General features: G+C 37.3%; 1 protein-coding gene across 3 annotated transcripts in view; it reads right to left on the reverse strand.

Moving 5' to 3' along the window:
• USP32 (ubiquitin specific peptidase 32) overlaps positions 1 to 24,221 on the reverse strand; it is a 221,590-nt gene that overhangs the window by 66,698 nt on the left and 130,671 nt on the right. For all 3 annotated transcript variants that reach the window (XM_045984380.1, XM_045984379.1, XM_045984378.1), the window contains exons 6-10: positions 13,287 to 13,418; positions 11,508 to 11,615; positions 9,338 to 9,453; positions 8,687 to 8,749; positions 4,734 to 4,817 (exon numbers count right to left, since the gene is read on the reverse strand). In XM_045984380.1, coding sequence (XP_045840336.1) covers positions 4,734 to 4,817; positions 8,687 to 8,749; positions 9,338 to 9,453; positions 11,508 to 11,615; positions 13,287 to 13,418 — 503 coding nt within the window. The remainder of the gene's footprint in view (positions 1 to 4,733; positions 4,818 to 8,686; positions 8,750 to 9,337; positions 9,454 to 11,507; positions 11,616 to 13,286; positions 13,419 to 24,221) is intronic.

Here is a 24,221-nt window from a genome sequence, read left to right on the forward strand (position 1 = left end):
TACAATATACCACTCTATGCACATGTCACACTTTGCTTATTGTTTATGTATTTACTGTTGATAAATATTTGGGTCATTTTCTGTTCTGGGCTATAACAAGTTATAAGAACCTACTTGTATGTCTTTTGATGCTCAGATATACATATTTCCAGGGTTTACATACCGAGTAGACTTTATGAGTCACAGGGGGAAGCGCATGTTCAACTTTGTAAATACTGCCAAGCAACTTCCTAAGTATTTGCTTGTTTTTTTAAAGATTTTATTTATTTATTTGTCAGAGAGAGTATGAGAGAACACAAGCTGGGGGAATGGCAGGCAGAGGGAGAAGCAGGCTCCCCACTAAGCTGGGAGCCTGACATGGGGCTTGATCCCAGGGCCCCGGGATCACGACCTGAGCTGAAGGCATACACTTAACTGACTGAGCCACCCACGAGCCCCAATTTCCAAAGTATTTGTAGTAATTTGTATTCCTACTGGCAATGTATGGGAGTTTCAGTTTTTGTTATCCTCACCAATACTTCTTATCACTTAAAAACTAACCATTCTTGGGGGCATGTCTACTAGTATTTCATACTTGATTTTAATAGTATTTCTGTGAGGACTAAGGAGCCCCTTTTCATAACATTCATTAACTATTTGGATATTCTCTTTTTTTAAAAAAAGATTTTTATTTATTTGACAGAGAGAGACAGCGAGAGAGGGAACACAAGCAGGGAGAGTGGGAGAGGGAGAAGCAGGTTCCCCACTGAGCAGGGAGCTCGAGGTGGGGCTCGATCCCAGGACCCAGGGATCATGACCTGAGCTGAAGGTAGACGTTTAACGACTGAGCCACCCAGGCGCCCCTGGATAGTCTCTCTGGTCAAGCATCTCTTCAAGTTTTCTTTACACATTTTTATACTGAAGTTTTACCTTTTTCTCATTTTTATTCTCTATATGCCCTAGTCACATGTCTTTCTGGATACAGGTATCACAAACAACTTCTCCCACTGCATAGCTTACCTTTTCATTTTCTTAATGGTATCTCCCAATTAAAAAACAAAAACAAAACAAAACAAAAAAATTCTTAATTTTACTGAAGTCCACCTTAAAAACTTTTCCTTGGTGGTTAATGCTCTCTCTGTCCTTTTAAAAAACTCTTTGCCACCTCAAAGCCATTAAACTATTCTTGCACATTATCTTCTAAATGCTTTATTTTTACCTTTCAAACTTATCAGACTTATGATCTCACTTGGAATTAATTTTCATCCATGGCATGAGGTAGGAATAATGATGCATTTTCCCCCATAGAGATATGAACTGACCCAGTACACCATTCACTGCCAAGATTACCCCTTCCCATGTGCAATGCAATGTCTTCTTGTTTATAAATCAAGTGATCACAAACAGGTAGGTCTGTTTAAAAACTCTCAATGTTGTTCTTTGTCTACCTTCACACAGATATCACAGTTTTAACACTGTTGTTTTATAAGAAGTCCTAATATTCAGTAACTTCAGTCCTCTAACACTGTTCTTTACATTATCTCGGCTATTTTTGGCCCTTTCCACTTCTGTATGTATTTAGAAACAGCTTGTCAAGTTCCACAAAAACAATGACAACATTAAACTTTTTGGGATTTTTGATTGCTAGTGTACCAAACCTACAAACTAAATTAAAGGGACCTGACATCTTTAAAATGTTGAGCCTTACAATCCGGATTATCTTGCTCTGTGTTGGTTTTTTATTGCGTCTGTAATAAATTATCACAAATTCAGCATCTTTTTTTTTTTTTAAAAGATTTTATTTATTTGACAGAGAGCAGGCAGAGAGAGAGGCGGAAGCAGGCTCCCCACTGAGCAGAGAGCCTGATGCGGGGCTCGATCCCAGGACCCTAGGATCATAACCTGAGCTGAAGGCAGAGGCTTTAACCCACTGAGCCACCCAGGCGCCCACAAATTCAGCATCTTAAAGCAACACAAATTTATTATCTTACAGTTCTGTAGGTCAGAAGTCAGATACGGGTCTCACTAGGTTAAAAATCAAGGTGTTGGGGCACATGGATGCCTTAGTCGGTCGGTTAAGTGTCTGCGTTCAGCTCAGATCATGATCCCAGGGTCCTGGGATGGAGTCCCGCATCAGGCTCCCTGTTCTCCCTCTGCCTCCCTCCCTCTGTTTCTCATGAATAAATAAATAAAATCTTAAAAAAAAAAAAAAAAAAAAAGATGTCAGCAGAACTACATTCCTTTCTGGAGGTTAAAAAAAGAATATATTTCCTTGCCTTTTTCAGCTTCCGGAGTTCACCCACATTACTTTGTTCACAGCCCCTTCCTCTATCTCAAAGCCAGCATCTCCAACTCTTCTGCCAAGGTCATCTCTTTCCCTCTCCTCCTTTCTCTCCCTCCCTCTCTCTGACCACAGCTGGAAAAGGTTCTCTACTTTTAAGGACACATGATTAGCGGGGCGCCTGGGTGGCTCAGTGGGTTAAAGCCTCTGCCTTCTGCTCGGGTCATGATCCCAGGGTTCTGAGATCAAGCCCCACATCGGGCTCTCTGCTCGGCGCTTCCCCCTCTCTCTCTGCGTGCCTCTCTGACTACTTGTGATCTCTCTCTGTGTGAAATAAATAAAAAATCTTTAAAAAAAAAAAAGTACTCATTATTAGAAAGGCCCATCTGCTGGGCTAATCTCTCTATCTCAGAGTCCTTAACCTGATACATCTGCAAAGTCCCTTTTGCCATGTAAGATTACGTGCGTGGGTTCCAGGGATTAGGGCATGGATAATTGGTGCTGGAGGTGGTGTGAATTTTTTCTGCTTACCACGCTTTTAAAAACTTGACATTTTTGACAAATGCAAAAGAAACAACATCCTGGTTACATTTAGCATCCTGCCTCTGCAAAACATTGGGCACTGAGTGTACAAAAAAGATTGAAAATAAAGATATTATTACAGGGATGGTTTTCTAATTCTATTGACACTTATGTATGTTATACTTAAATACCCAAAACACTCAGCTAAGAGGAATCTTGGCAATAAGTGTGTAATTCAAGCTTTGATTTGCTAGACTTACCAAGTAACTCTACCAATTTTAAGACACACAGAAAATACAACTTAGTGTGAATAGTCTCTTACTCATATACTAAGTGAATATATAGTTTTAAAAACATATTTCATGTGAAATAAAGTGAATATAGTAAAATGTAATGTTAAAATGTCAGTGACAGGTATTCAATGGAAACTATCTTTCAGCTCATCATAACACAATATTAGAAACACACACATACAAAAGCAAATCTCAAGCATATGCTTATTTATAAATCAGTCATAGAAAATTAGTGCCACTGCAAGTCCCGGATAAGAAGGAGAAAAAAAAGGAATGAGAAAATAGAAAAGGCAATAGGAAAAAATCAAAATGCTATGCTATGTAAGAGCTATAAGATGACACAGACATAAGCCAAAGGGATCTAAATGTCTATATAAATATGAAATAAAGTAATGAGGATATTATTTAAATGAGATAAAAATAGTTGATCAATTTTGGTATTATCAAGCAAGCTATTTCTATTTAGAATAATGATTTATATAATTTTTGTACATGTTTATGCTTTATAAAGCCATCAACTTAAATCCTGCTGAAAACTGTAACTGATAGTGGAGTAACTGATTGATATAAATGGATATTACAGGCTTATTAGATTGTTTATGTTTTATATCCATAGTAATTAGTCATTAGCTATCAGGAAGAGACCAATTATCATTTATTCAAAAACAGCCATGCACAAATGAGTTATTCTTTATTTAATATGGAAGAGCATGATAGATACAAAAATACCGAACTTTTGGGGCGCCTGGGTGGCTCAGTGGGTTAAGCCGCTGCCTTCGGCTCAGGTCATGATCTCAGGGTCCTGGGATCGAGTCCCGCATCGGGCTCTCTGCTCAGCGGCGAGCCTGCTTCCCTCTCTCTCTCTCTGCCTGCCTCTCTGTCTACTTGTGATCTCTCTCTGTCAAATAAATAAATTAAATCTTTAAAAAAAAAAAAAAATACCGAACTTTTTTTAACTTCACAGGGAAAGAAAAATAAAATAAGAATCTAAAATACCACTACTAAATCAAAAATATTTATGAAGAATGATAAAAAATGGGAAATCATAATTTCTTTTTTTAAAATTGGAGCAAGAGAAATACTCTAACCAGGAAAATAGTTGAAATCTGGCAAGGCTTATAACTTAATGTTCATTCTTTGCATTTTGTGCTTTTTCTCTCTTCCTTCTTCAATCTTTCTTATTTCTTCTAAAGAACTTTCTAAAAGTTTTAGAAACAGTTTTGTAGCCAGGATAATCTCCTAACTGGAGAGACTGTGTACGTTGAAAATTTTACAGCTGCCTACTTATGATCCATCTGTCTATTCACACTGCCTGACTTGTTAGGAAGGGCCTTTAAAAAAGACAACAGTGAAGAAAAATAGGAAATTATGATGGCTTCTGCAATCTAAATTATTTTCTATGTATTTAACATTCTGGTCTACCATGAGTCATAAGATAAATAAACAGTCAGCTCTATTCTACTTCCTCATCTCTCATGTCATGATTTTGAGATGCCACAGGGCTCTCAAACTCTACCTTACCAATCTTTCAGTTGTATAAAGGATATTGTAGTTCTTTTTATAATATGTGGTTTTGTAGCTGAGTTATAGTAACTACTACACAATGAAGCAGATGTAGAACTACTACTCTCTGCACCTGTCATTTATCTTAAACATACCTGGAAAAGTAGATTCAAAAATTCATTGGCAAGAACATTTTTCACACTCCAGATCTGATAGTCCTCTAGAGTAAGATGGCCCATCTGAAAGAGAAACAATATTTTAGAAGATCTCATGTTAAGAATGTCCTTTTTTTTTTTCCATTTATTTGAGAGAGAGGAAGAGAGTGGGTGCATGAGTGAGGAGGAGAAGCAGAGGGAGGTGGACAAGCAGACTCCCCTCTGAGCAGGGAGCCCAACAGCAGGGCTCAACACTGGGCACAATCCCAGGGCTCTGGGATCATCGCCTGAGCTGAAGGCAGACACCCAAATGACTAAGCCATCCAGGCGCCCCAAGCATGTCCTCATTTTTATAGCATTGGAATAAAATCTGGTTTATTAAACTTATATCAGTAATTTTTCTGGAAGCAAAGCAAAAATTTAAAGTAGACACTGTGTGGGGCACCTGGGTGGCTCAGTGGGTTAAGCCTCTGCCTTCGGCTCAGGTCATGATCTCAGGATCCTGGGATCGAGTCCCACATCGGGCTCTCTGCTTGGCAGGGAGCCTGCTTCCTCCTCTCTCTCTGCCTGCCTCTCTGCCTACTTGTGATCTCTCTCTGTCAAATAAAAAAATAAAATAAAATCTTATTAAAAAAATAAAAATAAAGTAGACATTGTGTGTTTATCTGAAAACTAAACGAGCTACAGTAAGTTTAAAAGCAACTAAACTCTGTCGAAGCAGTCAATGGTAATAAGGACAATTTATTGTCAACAGTCTTCATTCCTCCAATAAGACCTGGGAAATAACTCTCATTATCATCTGCTCCAAGGGTTATCTATGGAAAGCTGCAAAGGCTTTGTATACGGAAACTGAAATATTTATAAATTTTGAAAGCAAAAAGCAGACTCTTTGGATTATGCACTTTCATTCTAACAATTTTTTTTTTAAGATTTTATTTATTCAATTGAGAGAGAAAGCTCAAGCCCGAGAGAGCACCCGCCAGAAGGAGGGGCAGCGGTAGAGCGAAAAGCAGAACTCTCTGGTGAGCAGGGAATCCAATGCAGGGCTCAATCCCAGGACCCCAGGATCATGACCAGAGAGGAAGGCAGACCCTCAACCGGCGGAGTCTCCAGGAACACCAATTCCAACAATCTCCTAAGACCATTTTAGAAATATCTGACAATATTATCAGACTAATCAGACATTTAAAGGAACTTGCTAACAAATTTTGATGTATCAAAAATAAATAACCATATTAATTTTTCCCCAAAATAATTGAGCAAATTACAAGTTGAGTAAAGAAACATTTTTGTGGTGTCAACATGTACAAAACTTACATATGCATATAGAGGCAATATGTTTTTTTTCTTTTTTTTTTTTTAAAGATTTTATTTATTTATTTGACAGAGAGAGATCACAAGTAGACAGAGAGGCAGGCAGAGAGAGAGGGGAAAGCAGGCTCCCTGCCGAGCAGAGAGCCTGATGCAGGACTCGATCCCAGGACCCTGAGATCACAACCCGAGCCGAAGGCAGCGGCTTAACCCACTGAGCCACACAGGCGCCCATGTTATTTTATCTTGTTCAACAAAACTATAACCAAATATTTTTTCCTGCATGTGTTATTTCCTGCATTATCCTAGATGAATGATGTTTTTTACTTTTATTACTTAATGATATTGGTATGTTCTCTTTCACTATACAACCACATATGATACAAAAAGATTCTAATGTACTGTGATTGTAATTATTAGTTTTCATAATACAGCTTCTCTTAGTATGTTAATACTAAATCTAAAGGTACAAAAAAAGTTTACTATTGACATAGTATGTCTTGGGTGACTATGGTTAATAGGTTTGGCTGAAAGGTCCAAGTTTTATTCTAAACTATTACCATTTCATTATCATCGCTACAAGGAGATGGAGCAGCTAAATTATTTTCTTGTTAATGTTCACAGCAGAGCCAGAAGAAGAAATTACATCTTACCTAAAAACAGACAGTAATAATACCTACACATTTAGCACTCAGAAAAAGGGTGTTAGAAATTGTACCTCTGCCTGAGGTATTTTCTAACAGAAAACTTCCCAGGTTTCTATGCATATCAAATAGAAGTGGAGACCTTAGTTTTTAGGCAGAGAGAAGTAAATGAGGGAGAAGGCTGTTATTGCCAAACAAAGCTCAAATCCTATTAAGACTGACTTCTATTATTTGTTTCTGCTGAGCATCAGTTAAAAAGACTAAATGATTCCTTCTGTAATTGTGACTGAAGAAAGAAAAAAAAACAACAAAACTGATGTCACTTATTTTTCCTAAACCTCTGTAACACCACTATGGACTATATCCAACCAATCTGGTACTTTGTACATGTCAATGTTTGAATGCAAAGGCTCAAAATAACTAAAATGTGCCTCACATATGTGCATTATTTTCAGTTTCACACAGGGTCACAAAGACATTACAGTAATATAAGCCACAGGAATGAACCTTTAATAATATCCTTACTAATAAATGTTGTCCAACTTAAAAAAAAATTTACTTAAAAAAAGAATTTACTCGGGGCGCCTGGGTGGCTCAGTGGGTTAAGCCGCTGCCTTCGGCTCAGGTCGTGATCTCGGGGTCCTGGGATCGAGTCCCACATGGGGCTCTCTGCTCAGAAGGGAGCCTGCTTCCCTCTCTCTCTCTCTGCCTGCCTCTCTATCTACTTGTGATCTGTCTCTGTCAAATAAATGTTAAAAAAAAAAAAAAAAAAAAAGAATTTACTCTTTGTAAAGCACATGTTTATTTCTGGTATTACATGATTAATTTGGGTGCCATTAAATAACTCAGGAGAGATCTTTACCAATACCATTGGAGAAAATAATTCAGGAATGTACGCATCACCCAGACTGAGATAAAAAATCATTTCCATCAGGGCACCTGGTGACTCAGCTGGTTCAGTGTCTGACTTTGGCTCAGGTCATGATCTCAAGGTCTGGGATCGAGCCCCAGGTGGGGCTCCCCATTGTTGGGATACCTGCTCAGCAGGAAGATTGCTCGTTCCCTTGCCCCTCCCCCCTGCTTGTGCCCTCTCTCTCAAATAAACAAATAAAATCTTAAAAAAATAATTTCCATCATCCCAGATATCCTGTGGTCCTTCCCAATTAATCCACCCATTCCCCAAATCACTATTCTTTTTTTTTTTTAAGATTTAATTTATTTATTTGACAGATAGAGATCACAAGTAGGCAGAGAGGCAGGCAGAGAGAGAGACGAGGAAGCAGGCTCCTTGCTGAGCAGAAAGCCCGATGCGGGGCTGGATCCTAGGACCCTGGGATCATGACCTGAGCCGAAGGCAGAGGCTTTAACCCACTGAGCCACCCAGGCGCCCCCAAATCACTATTCTAATACCAATCAACATTTGTTAGTTTTGCTTCTGTCTTTGAATTTCATATACATGGAATGACACAGTAAGTATTCTTTTTTGTGTAACTTCTTTTGCTCAATGTAAGGTTAGCCCTACCATAACTTCTTAAAATGTGAAAATTAAATATTATAAACCACATATGACAAGGGCTATGTCTACTTAATTTTTATAAAATACCTAGCTTATAAAATATAAATGTATATATAAACACTTAATGGAGTTGTTTAAAGATGGAACGGGCTGGGCGCCTGGGTGGCTCAGGTCATGATCTTGGGGTCCTGAAATCGAGTCCCACTGGTCCTTCCCCCACCCCTCCTTGTACTCTTTCTCTGGCTCTCTCTAATAAATAAATAAAATCTTAAAAAAAAAAAAAAAAAAAGAAAGAAAGAAAGAAGATGGAATGGACTATCTTAAGGACAACTTGGAGGTACTATAACTGGAGGTCCAAATAAGCACTTGGCGGAGATGATGCAGAAGAGACTCAAATATGTATATAAGCCATATATCCTAATTCAGAGTACCTGGTATTTTTAGAAAAGAATATAATTCATTCTAGTCCTGGCTAGACTCACCTTTGTGGTGTCATGTGCATTCAATATGCCTTCTACAATGTCAGATAGATCCGTATGTAACTCCTTTAAAAACAGATATCCAAAGGAATAATTAGAAAAGAGTTATCATTTTTATTATTCAATGGCTAAAGTACAGTGTATTTTGGTCAAGTATTTAAAGAATTTTTAATTTAAAAATTTTTTTAAATACTAATTTTATTTTTTACAGTGTTATACATGTTATATTGGTTTCAGGTATACAATATAGTAGGTCAATAATTCCATACATAACCCACTGCTCATCACAAGGGCTCTCCTTAACTCCTCATCACCTGTTTAATCTATTCCCCCACATCCCTCCTCTCTAGTAATTATCAGTCAAGTACATTTTTTTACCTTAATAAATAGGTGCTCAGATCTGCTTTGAAAAAAATTAAGAGAATTCTGCAGTCTTACTCTTACTTTACACAGTAAGTTCAGTTTATTAAATTTTCTAAGGTACATTCTCTTCCCAATTTTGTACTTTCAGCTATGAATATTTTAAGTAGTAGCGCAACACAGCAACTCAAAAGTAATACAAATCCTTTTCTCTTTCTTTCTCTTTTTAAATTCTCCACTCTATTTTCCTATTGGAAGTTTACATTCAACAGTATGCTTAAAATCAGAAATTACCGGGATATCATCCGTGCGGTTGTCCTTCCACACCTCTAAAAGTGCGACCACCATGTCTCTCAGTTCAACCCTGGAGAGAACTCCATCACGGTCAACATCAAACACCTTGAAGCAAACTAAAGAAAAGAAACTCTTAAGGAGGGAAGTTAATTTCCTGTTCTGAAGTACAGTGCCTTTCACCGAAGCTGCCCTAGTAAAATCACTTAGTTTCTCAAGCAAGTATATTCTGGATTAAGTTCTCATCTGGAGTAGGATATGGTATGTCATTAAAGTCCTCTGCACTCATAGGACTTCCTGCATACTTCATGTATCCCTCTCTGAATAACTACCTGGGTTACAGAGTCTTATCCATCACCCAAATCTAGAGCAAAATTCCTTTCAAACTAATAAAAAAGGGTTAAGTTACTATCAAGAAATACTACAATGCCTCACACATTTTGAGGAGGTAATCCAAGCCTTTAATTAATTTCTAATATTTTAAACTGATCATTGCAGAGTTAATTTTTATAATGTTGAAAATATTTCATTTATATTAAGAATAGTAAGATGGGGCACCTGGCACCTGAGTGGCTCAGTCAGTTAAGCGTCTGACTCTTGGTTTTGGTTCAGGTCATGATTTTAGGGTTGTGATATCGAGTACCATGTTGGGCTCCACACTCAGTGAGGAGTCTGCTTGAGATTCTCTCTCTCTTCCTCTCACTGGCCCTCCCCACCCCTTTCTCTCTCACAATCGCTCACTCTCTCTCAAATTTAAAAAAGGAAAAAAAAAAAAGAATCAGTGACAAGGTATTATAAAGATGGCCTGCTTCCACTCTGCCCCCCTAATGTAATTAAAGCACACTCAATTTTTTTTGCCGAAGAACAATCTCAACTCTTCTGTGAAGTTTACATAACACATGCTCTGAATTAGAAATATCAGCACTGGGGCGCCTGGGTGGCTCACTCAGTTTAGGTGTCTGACTTTGGCTCAGGTTGTGATCTCAGGGTCCTGGGGTTGAGCCCTGCTCAGCAAGTAGTCTGCTTCTCTACTCAGCAAAAAGTCGGCTTCTCCCTCTCTCTCTACCCCTTCCCCAACTCCTGTACATACTCTCTTTCACAAAAAAACAAAACAAAAAAAAGTACTGAAATCTCTAAAAAAAGAAAAGAAATATCAGTACTTTCCTAATTAACTCCAAACAAATCATGACAGTTTGCTAACTTCTGTTAGTCCATTAGCAAAAAAACAATTAAAAACAAATATAAGGTGTTAATTAACCTCACTTGAGAAGCAAAGATTTCAGTGTCCTTATTTTTTTTTCCCCAGCCTCCTTTTTAATATTAGAACTTTAATGGGAACAAATAATCTACTATAAAGCCCAGATTGCAGTAATTGTATATCATCAGGGAAGAATCGTGAATTTTAAGATTAAACAGTTATCTATTACAGTATACCTCCATAATAATTATGCTATTAAATCAACTGAATGCAGCATAGTAAATATTACTAAAGAAGATAAAAATATCAAATAGCACACCCAAAATAGGTGACATTTGTGAAGCTGTATTTTAGAAAGACACAGAAATGGTGACCCTACTAAATACAACAGAATTAGGTTCCAATTAAATGTAAACGGCTGCATTTTCTCAAATATGGTTAAGATTTAATGACATAATGTACTTATGCTTGTAAATTATGCTACAATAACATTTTAGCTAGGTTAAAAAGACCATTTTAGTCTTTAATAAAATTGTGTTCTGATCACAGATTTCATCTTACTAATAAAATATTAATGTATACAAGTGACAGAAAATGAGTTGTACTTTAAATTATGCAAGACACAAAATTCTCTATGGACTATGAGAAAGTATTTTCTAAATGCTTAACATTGTCAAATATATTGTGACTGATGTAGTTCACTTACTATGAACTGCAAATTCATCAGGAAAATCAATTCCATTAGTAATTACAAAGATCCCAAACTATTCCACAGTAAAAAAGAAGAGAAGATTGAATCCTTAGACTCACCTCAGTAAAACCTCAACAGGAGACTGGTATTTGCCAATCTGACAATATGATGAAAATTCAAGCCTTAATACACAGATGATGCTACATGGATGAATGCTAATTTTTTGTCTGTATATAGAGTTTGCAACTTTTTAATCGCTTAAATTAAATGTTTAACACACTTACATTTTTGTCTTTCAGCCAGAGGTCCCCTGCAACAGGCTGATAATCCACAAGATATCTCCTTAAAATCTATGTGATTGTCACGATTTTCATCAAAAGCATTAAACAAACCTGTGAAACACGAAAGGACAACATAAATCCCAGCCAACAAGCCTCCTGTTAAAATATCATGCTTATGAAAGGAGGCATGACTCCCACAAACTGGCCAAATTAAAAAAAAAAAGTTTATCAGTAGTTCCCACTGTCTCAGGAAGTATTTTTCTCCAGGTATAACTAAAACTTAAGATCCTCGCAGAAAATACGTTACAGTCGTTTAGCGTTCAGTTATATTTGCCTGTTTGTCTCTATCTTCTATCAGTTGTAACAGCTAAAAATGACAATAGTATGTAAAAAATTAAAATCAATGTAAAAAATTAAAAACTAAAAAAATCAGAATTATAATTATCTTTACTTAGAAAGATTAAGAAGAAAAAGGAAGAATAAATGAGAAAAGCTAATGTATACACAAAGATATGTTTGTAAGCTCCTATAAAGCTCCCATTAAGCAAAGAAAAATAACACACCATATTACAAATAAAAGATATTCTGTACTGTAGTCTTTGTCATAGTTTATATTTCATAAACAAATATGTAAAATCAGAAAGGGAATTTATAATCCTGTGGTTTTTAACCTTTTTGTAAATTACAAATGGAAAAATTCTGTCTTCAAATAAAATGATTTCTCAATATCCAATTCTAAAAAGGTAAAATCCCAATTGCACTGCTGAAGTAGGTGGAAAAGCCCAGGGCCCTATTTGCTGTGGCTCCCTCAGTAAGTACTTTTTTTTTTTTTTTAAAGATTTTATTTATTTTTTTGACAGACAGAGATTACAAGCAGGTAGAGAGGCAGGCAGAGAGAGAGAGGAGAAAGCAGGCTCCCCGCGGAGCAGAGAGCCCGATGTGGGGCTCGATCCCAGGACCCTGGGATCATGACCTGAGCCGAAGGCAGAGGCTTTAACCCACTGAGCCACCCAGGCGCCCCCTCAGTAAGTACTTCTGAAGTATGCTAGGAACCTGGTGAACACAGACTGTACATTTTAAGAATGTAATTCCTTAAAGAGTAGAAAACTAAAGCTCAGGAGGGGCAAAGTGATTGGCCAAAAGTAAGAAAAGTTAAACAAGGTCAGAATCAAAAACAGAATCCAAATATTCAGATTCCAAATATGATTTTTATGATATCACCCACAATTACTCTCTGTATTCCTAATTTAAAAGAAAAAAAAAGTTACAGTAATGAAAAGTCTAGAGCTATCAAGGACCTCAGAGATGGTCCAGTACAATAGTTTCTTAATCTTTTTTTGGTGCAGGGCTGGGGATGGAGTGGGGTGGATACAGCAGTGGAAACTTCCTAAAAAGGGGAGGCACTTGAAGAGAGGAAGGGGTGGGGTTACGTGTGGCAACCTGGAGCTCTACCCAGCCGGTGGCCACCACACTAACCCCTGTACCATGGCTGAGATACTTCACTGCAATACAGTGACTAACTCCGTCAAATTCATTTTATATTTGAGAATATTCAGGTGTAGGGAGCTTACCTGATTTATGCACGGTTACATAGGTAGAATAGGAAGCTCAAGAGCACAATCTTAATTTCCCTTCTAGTTTTTTTCCACTAGGCTATTTGTAAGAAACTTGCAAACTTATAATATTATGGTCTTTTAGAGTTAAGATATATTGATTAGAAAGAAGGGATGGTTTCAGGTGTGTTTACCAAAGAACATTTATAGAAAAGAGAATGATTCCTACCTTCACTTAGAGATGGACGAATGGGTGGTGAAACCAATGGGCCAAACGTCTCTAAATCAAACCGTCCAGTCCGGGATTGAGCTTTTAGTAACCAGTAGCGTTTCTCCAGATCAATGATGTCTGATTCCTCCACTGAGTGTCAAAACAAATAAGATTATAAAACCTCAGACCTCTCTTCTAGGCAGTTAGTTTATTCTGATCATGTAACTTCCAAGGATGTATTTTAATTTTCCAATTGTTAAAAATAATAATTACCTAAACAAAACTCTGAAAAATAAATACATTATATCTAAAATGGCACGAAAATTGGGGTGCCTAGGTGGCTCACATAGTTAAGTGTCCGACTCTTCATTTCAGTTCATATCATGATCTCGGGGTCATGAGATCTAGCCCGGAGTTGGGCTTACCAGTAGGCGCGCAGCCTGCTTAAGATTCTCTCTTCCTCTCCATAGGCCCCTCCCTCACCCCTGCTTGTGCTCTAAATTAAAAAATTAAAAAATTAATAAATAAAACAGCATGAAAATTAAATCTGAATTAATTTAAAAGTGGCCTTGTGCTCGCTTCAGCAGCACATATAATAATATAAAAGTGGCCTCAAAATCAGAAAAAAATATTTACAATTTTCCATTAAGTAGGTTGTTTAAATCCAACATGTAAAATAATAAAAAACTGAGACATTTCTTTTTGGCTTCCTATACCACTTTTACTCATATTTGTTTTTCATAATTTTCAATCTCTACCTCGGATTTAAAGATTCTTTTTTTTTTTTTAATTCATGTTAGTTAACATATAGTGTATTAGTGGTCTGAGGGAGAGACTTCAGTGACTCATCAGTTGCATGTAACACCCAGTGCTCATTACATCAACTGCCTTCCTTCATGCCCATCACCCAATGACCCCATTCTCCCCACCTACTTCCCCTCTGGCAACCTTCAGTTTGTTCCCTAGAGTTAAGAGTCTCTTATGATTTGCGCCTCTCTCTGTTTTTATCTTATTTCATTCCTGGCCACACTGTAATCATCCTAATAGCAGGACCCATGTCTGACTCATCCTGTTGATATGAATAACCTTCTACACAGTCAATATTTATTAATGAAAAAGAGTATGAAAAAGGACTTTATAAATAATAAAAGTCAATAAACAACAGATGAGGTAGAATAGGATTTACAATGTGATAAGTAATGGGGCATCATGAAAACGTGAGTATCTTTCTCTCCTCATTCAACAGAAGGTACAATAAAAAAATTACAGATAAGCTCCAACCATTGTTACATTTTATGTATGTTTTCCCCCACCAAGGAACTAAAGTAAAATTTAGAAAGCAAGCAGGTGAGAGGCCTTCCACTGCCATGGTTTTTTGCCTGTAGTCACTTTCCAGATGTTGGTAAGGTATGATGAACCTAAGCAGTGAAATTTCACTAAGGTAAACAGAGAAGCTATAGTTCTGGGAGGTTAAGGTAGCTGAAATTTGCAGGGCAGAGTACTGGAAAGGAAAGAGTTAATACAAAGAAAGAGCTCCAAAAATCTGTACAGGACTCTTGTTGAGTTTTGGGAGAATAGCAGAATAGTAAGCTGTGTATGCACACAGTGAAATTCACTGAGGCTGGACTTGGATATGCCTAAGTTTTGACCAGCCAAGGTGGAGACACTTTCCTGAACACTGGGAGTATTCAGACTCAGAGGGTCACACTTAACTAGAAGGGGAAAAACTAACGCCAGAATAAAGGCTACTCTAGACCCGCCCCAACAAAGCTTTTAAAAAAATCCTTCAAGGGGTGCCTGGGTGGCTCAGTGGATTAAGCTGCTGCCTTCGGCTCAGGTCATGATCTCAGGGTCCTGGGATCGAGCCCCGCATCAGGCTCTCTGCTCCATGGGGAACCTGCTTCCTCCTCTCTCTCTGCCTGCCTCTCTGCCTACTTGTGATCTCTCTCTCTGTCAAATAAATAAATAAAATCTTAAAAAAAAAAAAAAATCCTTCAAAATGTCAAGCTGATCCAAAAGTAATTTAAATGCCCGTGAGAAGAAAAAAAACTCCTTTTAAAGGGAGAATCCACTTAACCTTAACATTCACAATGTCTAGCAGCCACAAAAATATGAAACAAGCAGGAAAAAGTGATTCAAAACCAAGATAAAAATCAGTCAATACAAAAAGTTAAAGAAGTAACAGATGTTGGAATTAGCAAAAAAAAAAAAAAAAAAAAAAGCCCTTAAAACATATATTCTATAAAAAAGTACCAACTGAAACTAGAGATATAGAATACAATATTTGTTTTAAGATTTTATTTATTTATTTATTTGTCAGAGAGAGAGAGAGAGAGCTAGCGCACAAGAAGGCAGAGAGGCAGGCAGCGGCTGAGAGAGAAGCAGGCTCCCTGCCAAGCAAGGAGCCCGATGAGGGACTCAATCCCAGGAACCTGGGATCATGACCCAAGCCGAAGGCAGTGGCTTAACCCACTGAGCCACCCAGGTGTCCCAATACAATATCTGAAATAAAGAAAATTTAATAGCAGATTAAAACCTACAGAGGAAAGATATGTGAATCTGAACACCAAGCAACAGAAATGCTACCCAAATGGAAGCATAAGGAGAAAAAAACAGGTGAAAAGTTACTAGAATCTTAGTGAACTATAAGATAAACTCTAACAGCACAACACACATGGGATCCCATGAAGGGACAGCAGAAAATATCTGAAATAATAACAGCCGAAAGATCCTCAAATTTAATGAAAACTATAATTCCACAAATCCCAAAGTTCAATAAACTTTGTGCAAGAAAAATTCAAAGAAAACCAAACCAAGGCAAGTCATAATCAAATTGCTAATAGAAAATTTTAAAGCAGCAACAGACGGGAGCAAAACACATTACAAACAAGGGAACTAAAATAAGCAATGATTTCCCTTCAGAAACAAGGGAGCCAGAAGACAATGGGGGAAAAAGTGCTGGGGGAAAAAAAAAAAGTACTGTTAATCTCATATTCTATATCCTATGAAAATATCCTTCCTGAAAAAAGCAAAATGAAGAATTTTTTGGACAAACCAAAGCTGAGAGAATTCATCAATAGCAGAACTGCACCAAAAGGACTATTAAAGGGTGTTTTTCAGACTGAATGATGAAAACAGGAAATGCCCAGTCCCTAACTTCCCTGGGGCTGATATAGATCATCCCAGATTTTGGATAGGAGCCTGACTGCAGCTTTGGTTAGACTGTTAGCCCCTAGGTTCAAATGCTTTGAAAACTGAGTTCAGATTTCTACTCAGGAAAACCCAGAAATTGCTAGTTTTTGAAATTAGGGGGTCCATAAATTCCAGCCTAAAGGCTGCATCCATGTTTATATAAATAATGTTTTATTAAAACACAACCACACAATTTATTTACATATAGTTTATAGCTGCTAATGTGTTACAAAGGCAGAATGGAGTAATTGTGATAAACAGACATATGGTCCACAAGTCTAAAATATTTACTACCTGCCTTAAAAAAAAAACGTTTTGCCAATCTCTGTGTTAGACCTTAAAATTGCATGAACTTCAAAACTAGGAAACTTTCCAAAATGAAAGTACCTGGGGACCACCACAGCCTTGAGACTGAGACCCTTCAAAGTCTGAGATTTCAAAATTGTTAGGCCATAAAACTACAAATCAAGAGATCTCTTTTCACTTTTCAACTTGCCCCTAGTCTCAGCAAGACTTCCACAGGAGAGAACTGGGTGGAAACAATTATCTTTGCATTTAGGGTCCTTTCAGACTCAAATCTGAAACAGGTTTCTCAAAGTTTGGCTGGTTTCTCCTTGTTCCCGTAAAGCTTGTCCTCAGGCAGGCTCATTCCTCTGCCAGCCTTACTTCCAATCTCAGGCTCTTGGCCTGAGATACAAAAGCACCCTACATCCCTTGATGACTAAGGAAGGGCTTTGTCCCTCTGGAGTTCAGTCTTTCTTCCTTTCTTCATCCCTCCTTCCCTCCCTCCTTTCTCCCCTTCCTTCCTCCCCTTCTAAGATTTCTTTGCATGATATGGCTTTAAAGAGTATGATTTAGTTTATGTGGTGATTTCATGTTATTACAGTGGGAGTGAAGGTCTTTCATATCTTTCTACTTCCTAACCTAATGCAGAACCCTTCAATTATTACTTAACATGAATTTGAAAATTCTCACCAATGCCGTAAGACATAAACATGAAGTATAAAATTAGAAAAGAAGCAGCAAGGTTATTCTTTGCATATGAGCAGAATGCATATTAAAAACTCAGGTCTTTTTTAACATATTAAAATTAATCTGTAGAGATACAAAATACATAAACAAAAATCAGTGCTTTTCTAGATAACATTAATAACATGTAAGAAAACATTAAAGAGAAAAAAACACAAGAATAGCAATTCCCTACAAGAAATGAATATCTAAAAGTAAACTTTAAGATACGAGATTTTTATGAAGAAAATTTTATATAATAATATTAAAGGTCTGAATAAATAAAGCATACCACGGCCTCAAGTAGGGCCTTGACAGAGGCATACATGGGCTTGAATAGGGTGGTTATGTAAGACCACACCCTGAGGGTGACAGGAGTACAGATCTGAAGGAGGCCAAGGGGGCAAATGGTGGAAAAAAAAACGTTCTACACAGAGAGAACAAGGAGAGAGGCCTCTAGACAAAAGCATGCTTAGCAAGCTTAAGGAAAAGAAAGGAGAGCAAAGTGACTGAAGTGGAGTTAGTGAGGGAGACAGTAGTAGGAGATACAGTCTAAGGAAAAATGGAGGTCAGGTTATGTAGGTCACTGTGAGGACTTTGGTTTTAAACTGTGAACTACTGGAGGGTCTGACACAGAGCAGTGACAAGATGTGACTTAGAGGATTACTACTCTTCACTACCAAGTGAGAATAGCCTGGTGGGGGGCGCCTGGGTGGCTCAGCGGGTTAAGCCTCTGCCTTGGGCTCAGGTCATGATCCCAGGGTCCTGGGATCGAGCCCCACATCGGGCTCTCTGCTCTGCAGGGAGCCTGCTTCCTCCTCTCTCTCTGTCTGCCTCTCTGCCTAGTTGTGATCTCTGTCAAATAAAAAAAAAAAAAAAAAAAAGAATAGCCTGGTGGGTGGCAAGAACAGAAGTGAGATGACCAGTTAGATGTTTAATAAAAGATTTAAAATCATCAATGCAATTGATGCAATTATTAACATGCAATTAAGAAACACTAGACAACTGATTAACAAGCACAGATGGACAATTCATAATAGTGGGGAGGGATTTAATTTCACTAATAATAAAAAAATCAGGGGAGCCTGAGTGGCTCAGATGGTTAAGTGTCTGTCTTTGGCTCATGATCTCAGGGTCCTGGGATCGAGTCCCATGTTGGGTTCCCTGCTCAATGGGGAGTGTGTTTCTCCCTCTGCCTCTGCTTCTCCTACTCATGCTCTGTCTCTCCCTTTCAAATGAATAAATAAAAAATTTAAAAAATAATAAAAAAATAAAATAAATCAGTTCAGAAGAAAAATTTAAACACAATCATGCTACTTCTCGGCTTCAAAACTTTTCAACATTCTTCCCGAAGATACTTGCATGGCTACTCCAACAGCTCCTTCAGCTCTTTATTCAAATGTCACATTCCCAGACCATCTGAACTGCACCCGACCTGAAGATACTCCTCCATCCCTTTTCTCTGCTTTACTTTGGTCCCTAATATTTATCAGTATCTGGCATAATTTATTTGTTTTGTTTATTGGATGCCTCCCCCAACTGGAACATATCCTCCTTGAGGTAAGGTCTTATGGTCTTTTTTTTTTTTTTTTAAGATTTTATTTATTTATTTGACAGAGAGAGAGATCACAAGTAGGCAGAGAGGCAGGCAGAGAGGCAGGCAGAGAGGAGGAAGCAGGCTCACCTGCGGAGCAGAGAGCCCGATGCGGGGCTCGATCCCAGGACCCTGAGATCATGACCTGAGCCGAAGGCAGCGGCTTAATCCACTGAGCCATCCAGGCGCCCCTTATGGTCTATTTTGTTCACTGAGATATTCTAAGCACTCAGAATAATACCTGGTACATTTCGAACACTCATAGAATATTTTTTTAATGAACAAGAATTATTTATTGAATCCAGAATATATATATTCAGAATAGTGTTAACTATGATAAAAAATGAAGATTGGTATCAGTAGGGAACCTTGGCCTCCAATAACTTAGTTACCTAGGAAGACAAGAACAATGTTCTCTAAATTTCCACTGCTTTCAAAGGATTCTTCCTCTATTCTTTTGTAGTTTTAGCACAAATTTAGGGGGAAAACTTTTTCATTTATCAACAAGACAATAAAGAGATAGTCAAATCAACATGCATACCTGTACGGTATTTGTGTTAAGTATTATAGTTATAAGAAGGTGAAGGAAAACATATATTCTACCAACTTTCACAAAATTTTAAGAAAAATATTCCTTTTGCTTGATTTTCAAGGGGCTTCCCGGACTTAAAGCTAATGACTATTTTCCCTTCATACTCCGAATTCTGCCCTGATGTTCTCTATACCTGAAACCTAAAAGAGGTTTTTACTTAAAAGATCTAAAAGTGAAATTCTTTTGAAAGTAAAATATAAAAATAAAAACAAATCTGCACTAGGAATAGAGAAATTTGTGCACATTATTACACATCAGCAGACAGAAGAACTGAGATTTTGAGAAAGACAGTGTTCTAATTTACTCTGAAGCAGAAAAAGTACATGGAAATGACCATACCTGCCATAGGTTAAAACAAAAAAGGCCCTAACAGTATGTACCTGGGGTCAAGTACACTGATTCTAACTTGTCCCCATTTCACAAAGAAGAATGCGCTCTTGGAAATTTCTTAACTTGGCTATCCCTAGAATAGACTTCTTAATGATCCACAAAATCTAGGAAAAGGGATTCTCAGAATGACAATAAAGTTATCCTATATTTTGGCATTTAAAAAGAACTAATTACTGATTAATTATTAAAAGTAACTAAAAACAACTGAGTTACAACTGAGTGACAAAGTTAAAACATGTTTTCAAAAGTTAAAACTAAAAATACTAATTATACTAATTTTTTTTTTAAGATTACTTGCTTTCACTAGACTAATAATACATTTTGTTACATGAAAAATTATTTAAAATACAGGTAATCAAAAAAAGGAAAAAGAAAAAACATGTAATTGTATGTTCTCATATAACTATATATATATTTGAATATACATGTATTTATTTACTTAAAGATTTATTTGTTTTAGAGAGAGACAGAGAGAAAGAGCACGTGCATGCATAAGACAGAGCTAGAGGGGGCGCCTGGGTGGCTCAGTGGGTTAAAGCCTCTGCCTTCGGCTCAGGTCATGATCTCAGGGTTCTGGGATCGAGCCCCACATCAGCCTGCTTCCTCCTCTCTCTCTGCCTGCCTCTCTGACTACTTATGATCTCTCTCTGTCAAATAAATAAATAAAATATTTAAAAAAAAAGACAGAGCTAGAACATGAGCAGGGGGAGGAAAAAAGGGAGAGGAAGAGAGAGAATCCCAAGCGGACTCCTTGCTGAGCTCGGGGGCTTGAGCCTATGACCCTGAGGTCATGATCTGAGCCAAAATCGAGAGTCTGACTCTTAACTGACTGAACCACCCAGTTCAGGCACCCTTGAATGTACATGTATTTAAACTAAATGTCACCTAGATTGTTTGGGAAGATTATTTCCAATACTTTCATTGTATCATCTATACCACTGTATGATTTCTCAAATTATAGAAAATCATTGTTCATAGATTCAAAAAATCAATGGGCTAAATTAATTTTTTAAATTTTACATCAAAATCATCAAGACTGAGATACAAAAAAGATAAAATTTTCATACAAGAGTACACATTTCTCTCTCTTTTTTTTTTAAGGTTTTTATTTGACAGACAGAGATCACAAGTAGGCAGAGAGGCAGGTAGAGAGAGAAGAGGAAGCAGGCTCCCTGCCGGGCAGAGAGCCTGATGCAGGGCTTGATCCCAGGACCCTGGGTTCATGACCTGAGCCAAAGGCAGAGGCTTTAACCCACTGAGCCACCCAGGGGCCCCAGTACACATTTTTTTTAACCAAATACCGAATATACTACGTTGTAACCTTCTGATGAATCAACCTTTGAAAGGATCCAATCATTTTGGAACAGCAAATAATTTTTTAAATATGCAAAACTTCTAATGAGCATGTAGCTTTCGATTTTTTAAAACAGAAGGGCGCCCACGTGGCTCAGTTGGTTAAAGCCTCTGCCTTTGGCTCAGGTTATGATCCCAGGGTCCTGGGATCGAGCCCCACATCGGGCTCTCTGCTCAGGGGGAGCCTGCTTCCTCCTCTCTCTGCCTTCCTCTCTGCCTACTTGTGATCTCTGTCTGTCAAATAAATAAAGAAAATCTTTAAAAAAAAATTGTGAAAGTTTAAAACAGAGGTATCTACTTCAAATACCTAGATAACTGAATTTAATAAAAAGGAGTATTTAAAAATTTAACTCCTCTCACTGAGGAATCTGCTTCTCCCTCTGACCCTCCTCCACTCTCATATGCACACTCTCTCTCTTTCTTCCTCTCTCAATAAACAGAACTTCAAAAAAAATAAAAATTTAACAATAAGGAGAGTAACCACAGGAGTCTGATAAATTAAGACAGGACTAATGTTTGCTTTTCCAAAGTTAGATATCTGTTCACTCTATTTATACTACATGAAAGAAAAGAGAACCCTCTTCCGTTCCTGCAGAGAAATAGCTTTCTCAAATTCTAAACTTTCTTCCAAGTAATAGATCTACACATAAAAAATCTGACCCTGAAACAAAACAAGAAAGACAGCAGCCTTGACAGAAACTGTTCTTATTTCTATAATTCTTGGTACTGAGCCTATGTTCAATAAGAACTTCTGATTAACTGGTGTCTACACAATACACTAAATTAGAAAATTACACTAACTGCCTTTCAATTTTTTTTTTTACTTTTAAAAACTTTATTAATCTCCTTAAAAAACACAATTTCTTTGCTTAAGGAGAAACATGGAAAGACATGTAGAAGATATTTAAAAGAAAAAAATGATTAGGATCAGACTGTCATGGTCAATTAAAACTAAGCTTTACAGTTCCCTTTCAAGCTTATGTCATCTGTTCATATTCTGGTTACAGACTGCATTACCGAATACTTGCCAAAAGCAAGCTAAAGTAAATTACGTGTACTAGCATTACCCAAACATTTTACATGAATTGGCGGCTGAATTCCTGGGAAGAAGGAAGGGAACTAACTTTATTTTTACTTAAAGAAGTTAGAGGTAATGACTGCAGTAATTACTCTACTTGCAATTCGTAGGTCAATCCCAAAACTTACACTTTACTAATTAAATAGGATTGAATTTATCACCCACCTACAGGTATAATTTGTTCTGGTTCACAACAGCAGCACACCATACTCTCAGCATTCTAAACAATTCCTGGCCTACACTTTAGGCCATCCTAATGAAGTCTTACCTTACCAGAGGCTGCAACAGCAGAAATAGGTCTTTAAGGCCAGAACTGGATCCTCATTTAAAACAAAACAGAACAAAAAACCAGGCAAAATATTCAAGTACTTTCAAAGAGTAACATAGTTCTTTAGCACTGTTGAGGAAGCAACCTGTTCACAAACGCAATGACCTTCTGAGATCTACTTAAAATGGCTATAAGGGCTGTAATCCTTATGTCCTGTACAACCAGATAAGAGGATAATGAAGAAGGGACAAGCAGATTTACTAGGGGTTTATGGTCAAAGAATCACTGAAGTACTTTTTTTCTTACTGAAAGAAGGTGCTAACAATACCAACTAAAATGTGGCAAGGGAATACAATAATAATGCTAAAATAGAGACAGTATAAATTTAAGTTTGATATGAAAAGAAAAATGATCAAAATGAATTCCATAGCCCTAAAATTAGCCCAAAATACTACATTAATTACCTCAAAGTCCAGATTCTACTACTAAAAAGAAATCAGACTTACTAGGCTTATTCATTCTTATGATACATTTTAAGGAAATTCCAAAAACTCATTCTTGGTTTATTTAAAGAGATATTTACAAGAAAGAATAGGCACAGGGACACCTGGGTGGTTCAGTCAGCTAAGTGTCTGACTCTTGATCTCAGCTCAGGTCTTGATATCAGGAATGGAAGTTCAAGTCCCATGCTGGGCTCCACAGCTGGGCTGGGAGCCTACTTAAAACAACTAAAAAAACAAAAAAAAAGGGGGGGGGGAGAGAAGGGGATGGAAGAAGAAAGGGGAAGAGTGGGGAGAAAGGAGAGGAAAAGAAAAGGAAAGGAAGAAAGAGAGAAAAGAAAATCAAGAACACACATTTTCTGCCAAAAATATAGCGAAATTATGTGAAAATATGATCAACATTAAAGAAAATAACTCATTTTTAAAACATAGTTCATAAAATCATAGTTCTTCTACTGCCCATTTCACTATTGGTAAATATACAATCATTCAAGGACCTTGCTTGGATCAAATAAAATTAATTATTGAAGAGATATAAAAAATAATCATTGTAAGTATCTCAAGGGGGGGAAAACGGAAATTGGAAGAGTGAATCTGCAAAGACTGTCTGAAGTGAGTCTGAAGGAGATGGAGCAGAACAACCACAATAACCACATGCCCAACTCCTTTTATCTATAATTACAAGCTACTCATAAAAGATTGAAGAATAAGAAGAGTGTATGTCAATGAACTGTCTTCATCGCAGTTTGGCACCGATTAGCCATCTGATCCTGAGAGAGGGTCTTTAACTTCACATAGCCTTCGTTTCCTCATCTTTAGAATATGGATAAAACGAACCTCAGAGAGAGCACGAGGATTAAACAAGATAATATACACAGAGTACACATAGTACCTCCTCCAGTAAGTGCTCAATCTGTAGTAATGATGAATTATCAGGAAGAGAAATTAAGAAAAGTCCCATTTATATACGAAATTAAG

Source organism: Meles meles, chromosome 18, assembly GCF_922984935.1.
Source record: "Meles meles chromosome 18, mMelMel3.1 paternal haplotype, whole genome shotgun sequence".
NCBI classification, from domain to species: Eukaryota; Metazoa; Chordata; class Mammalia; order Carnivora; family Mustelidae; genus Meles; species Meles meles.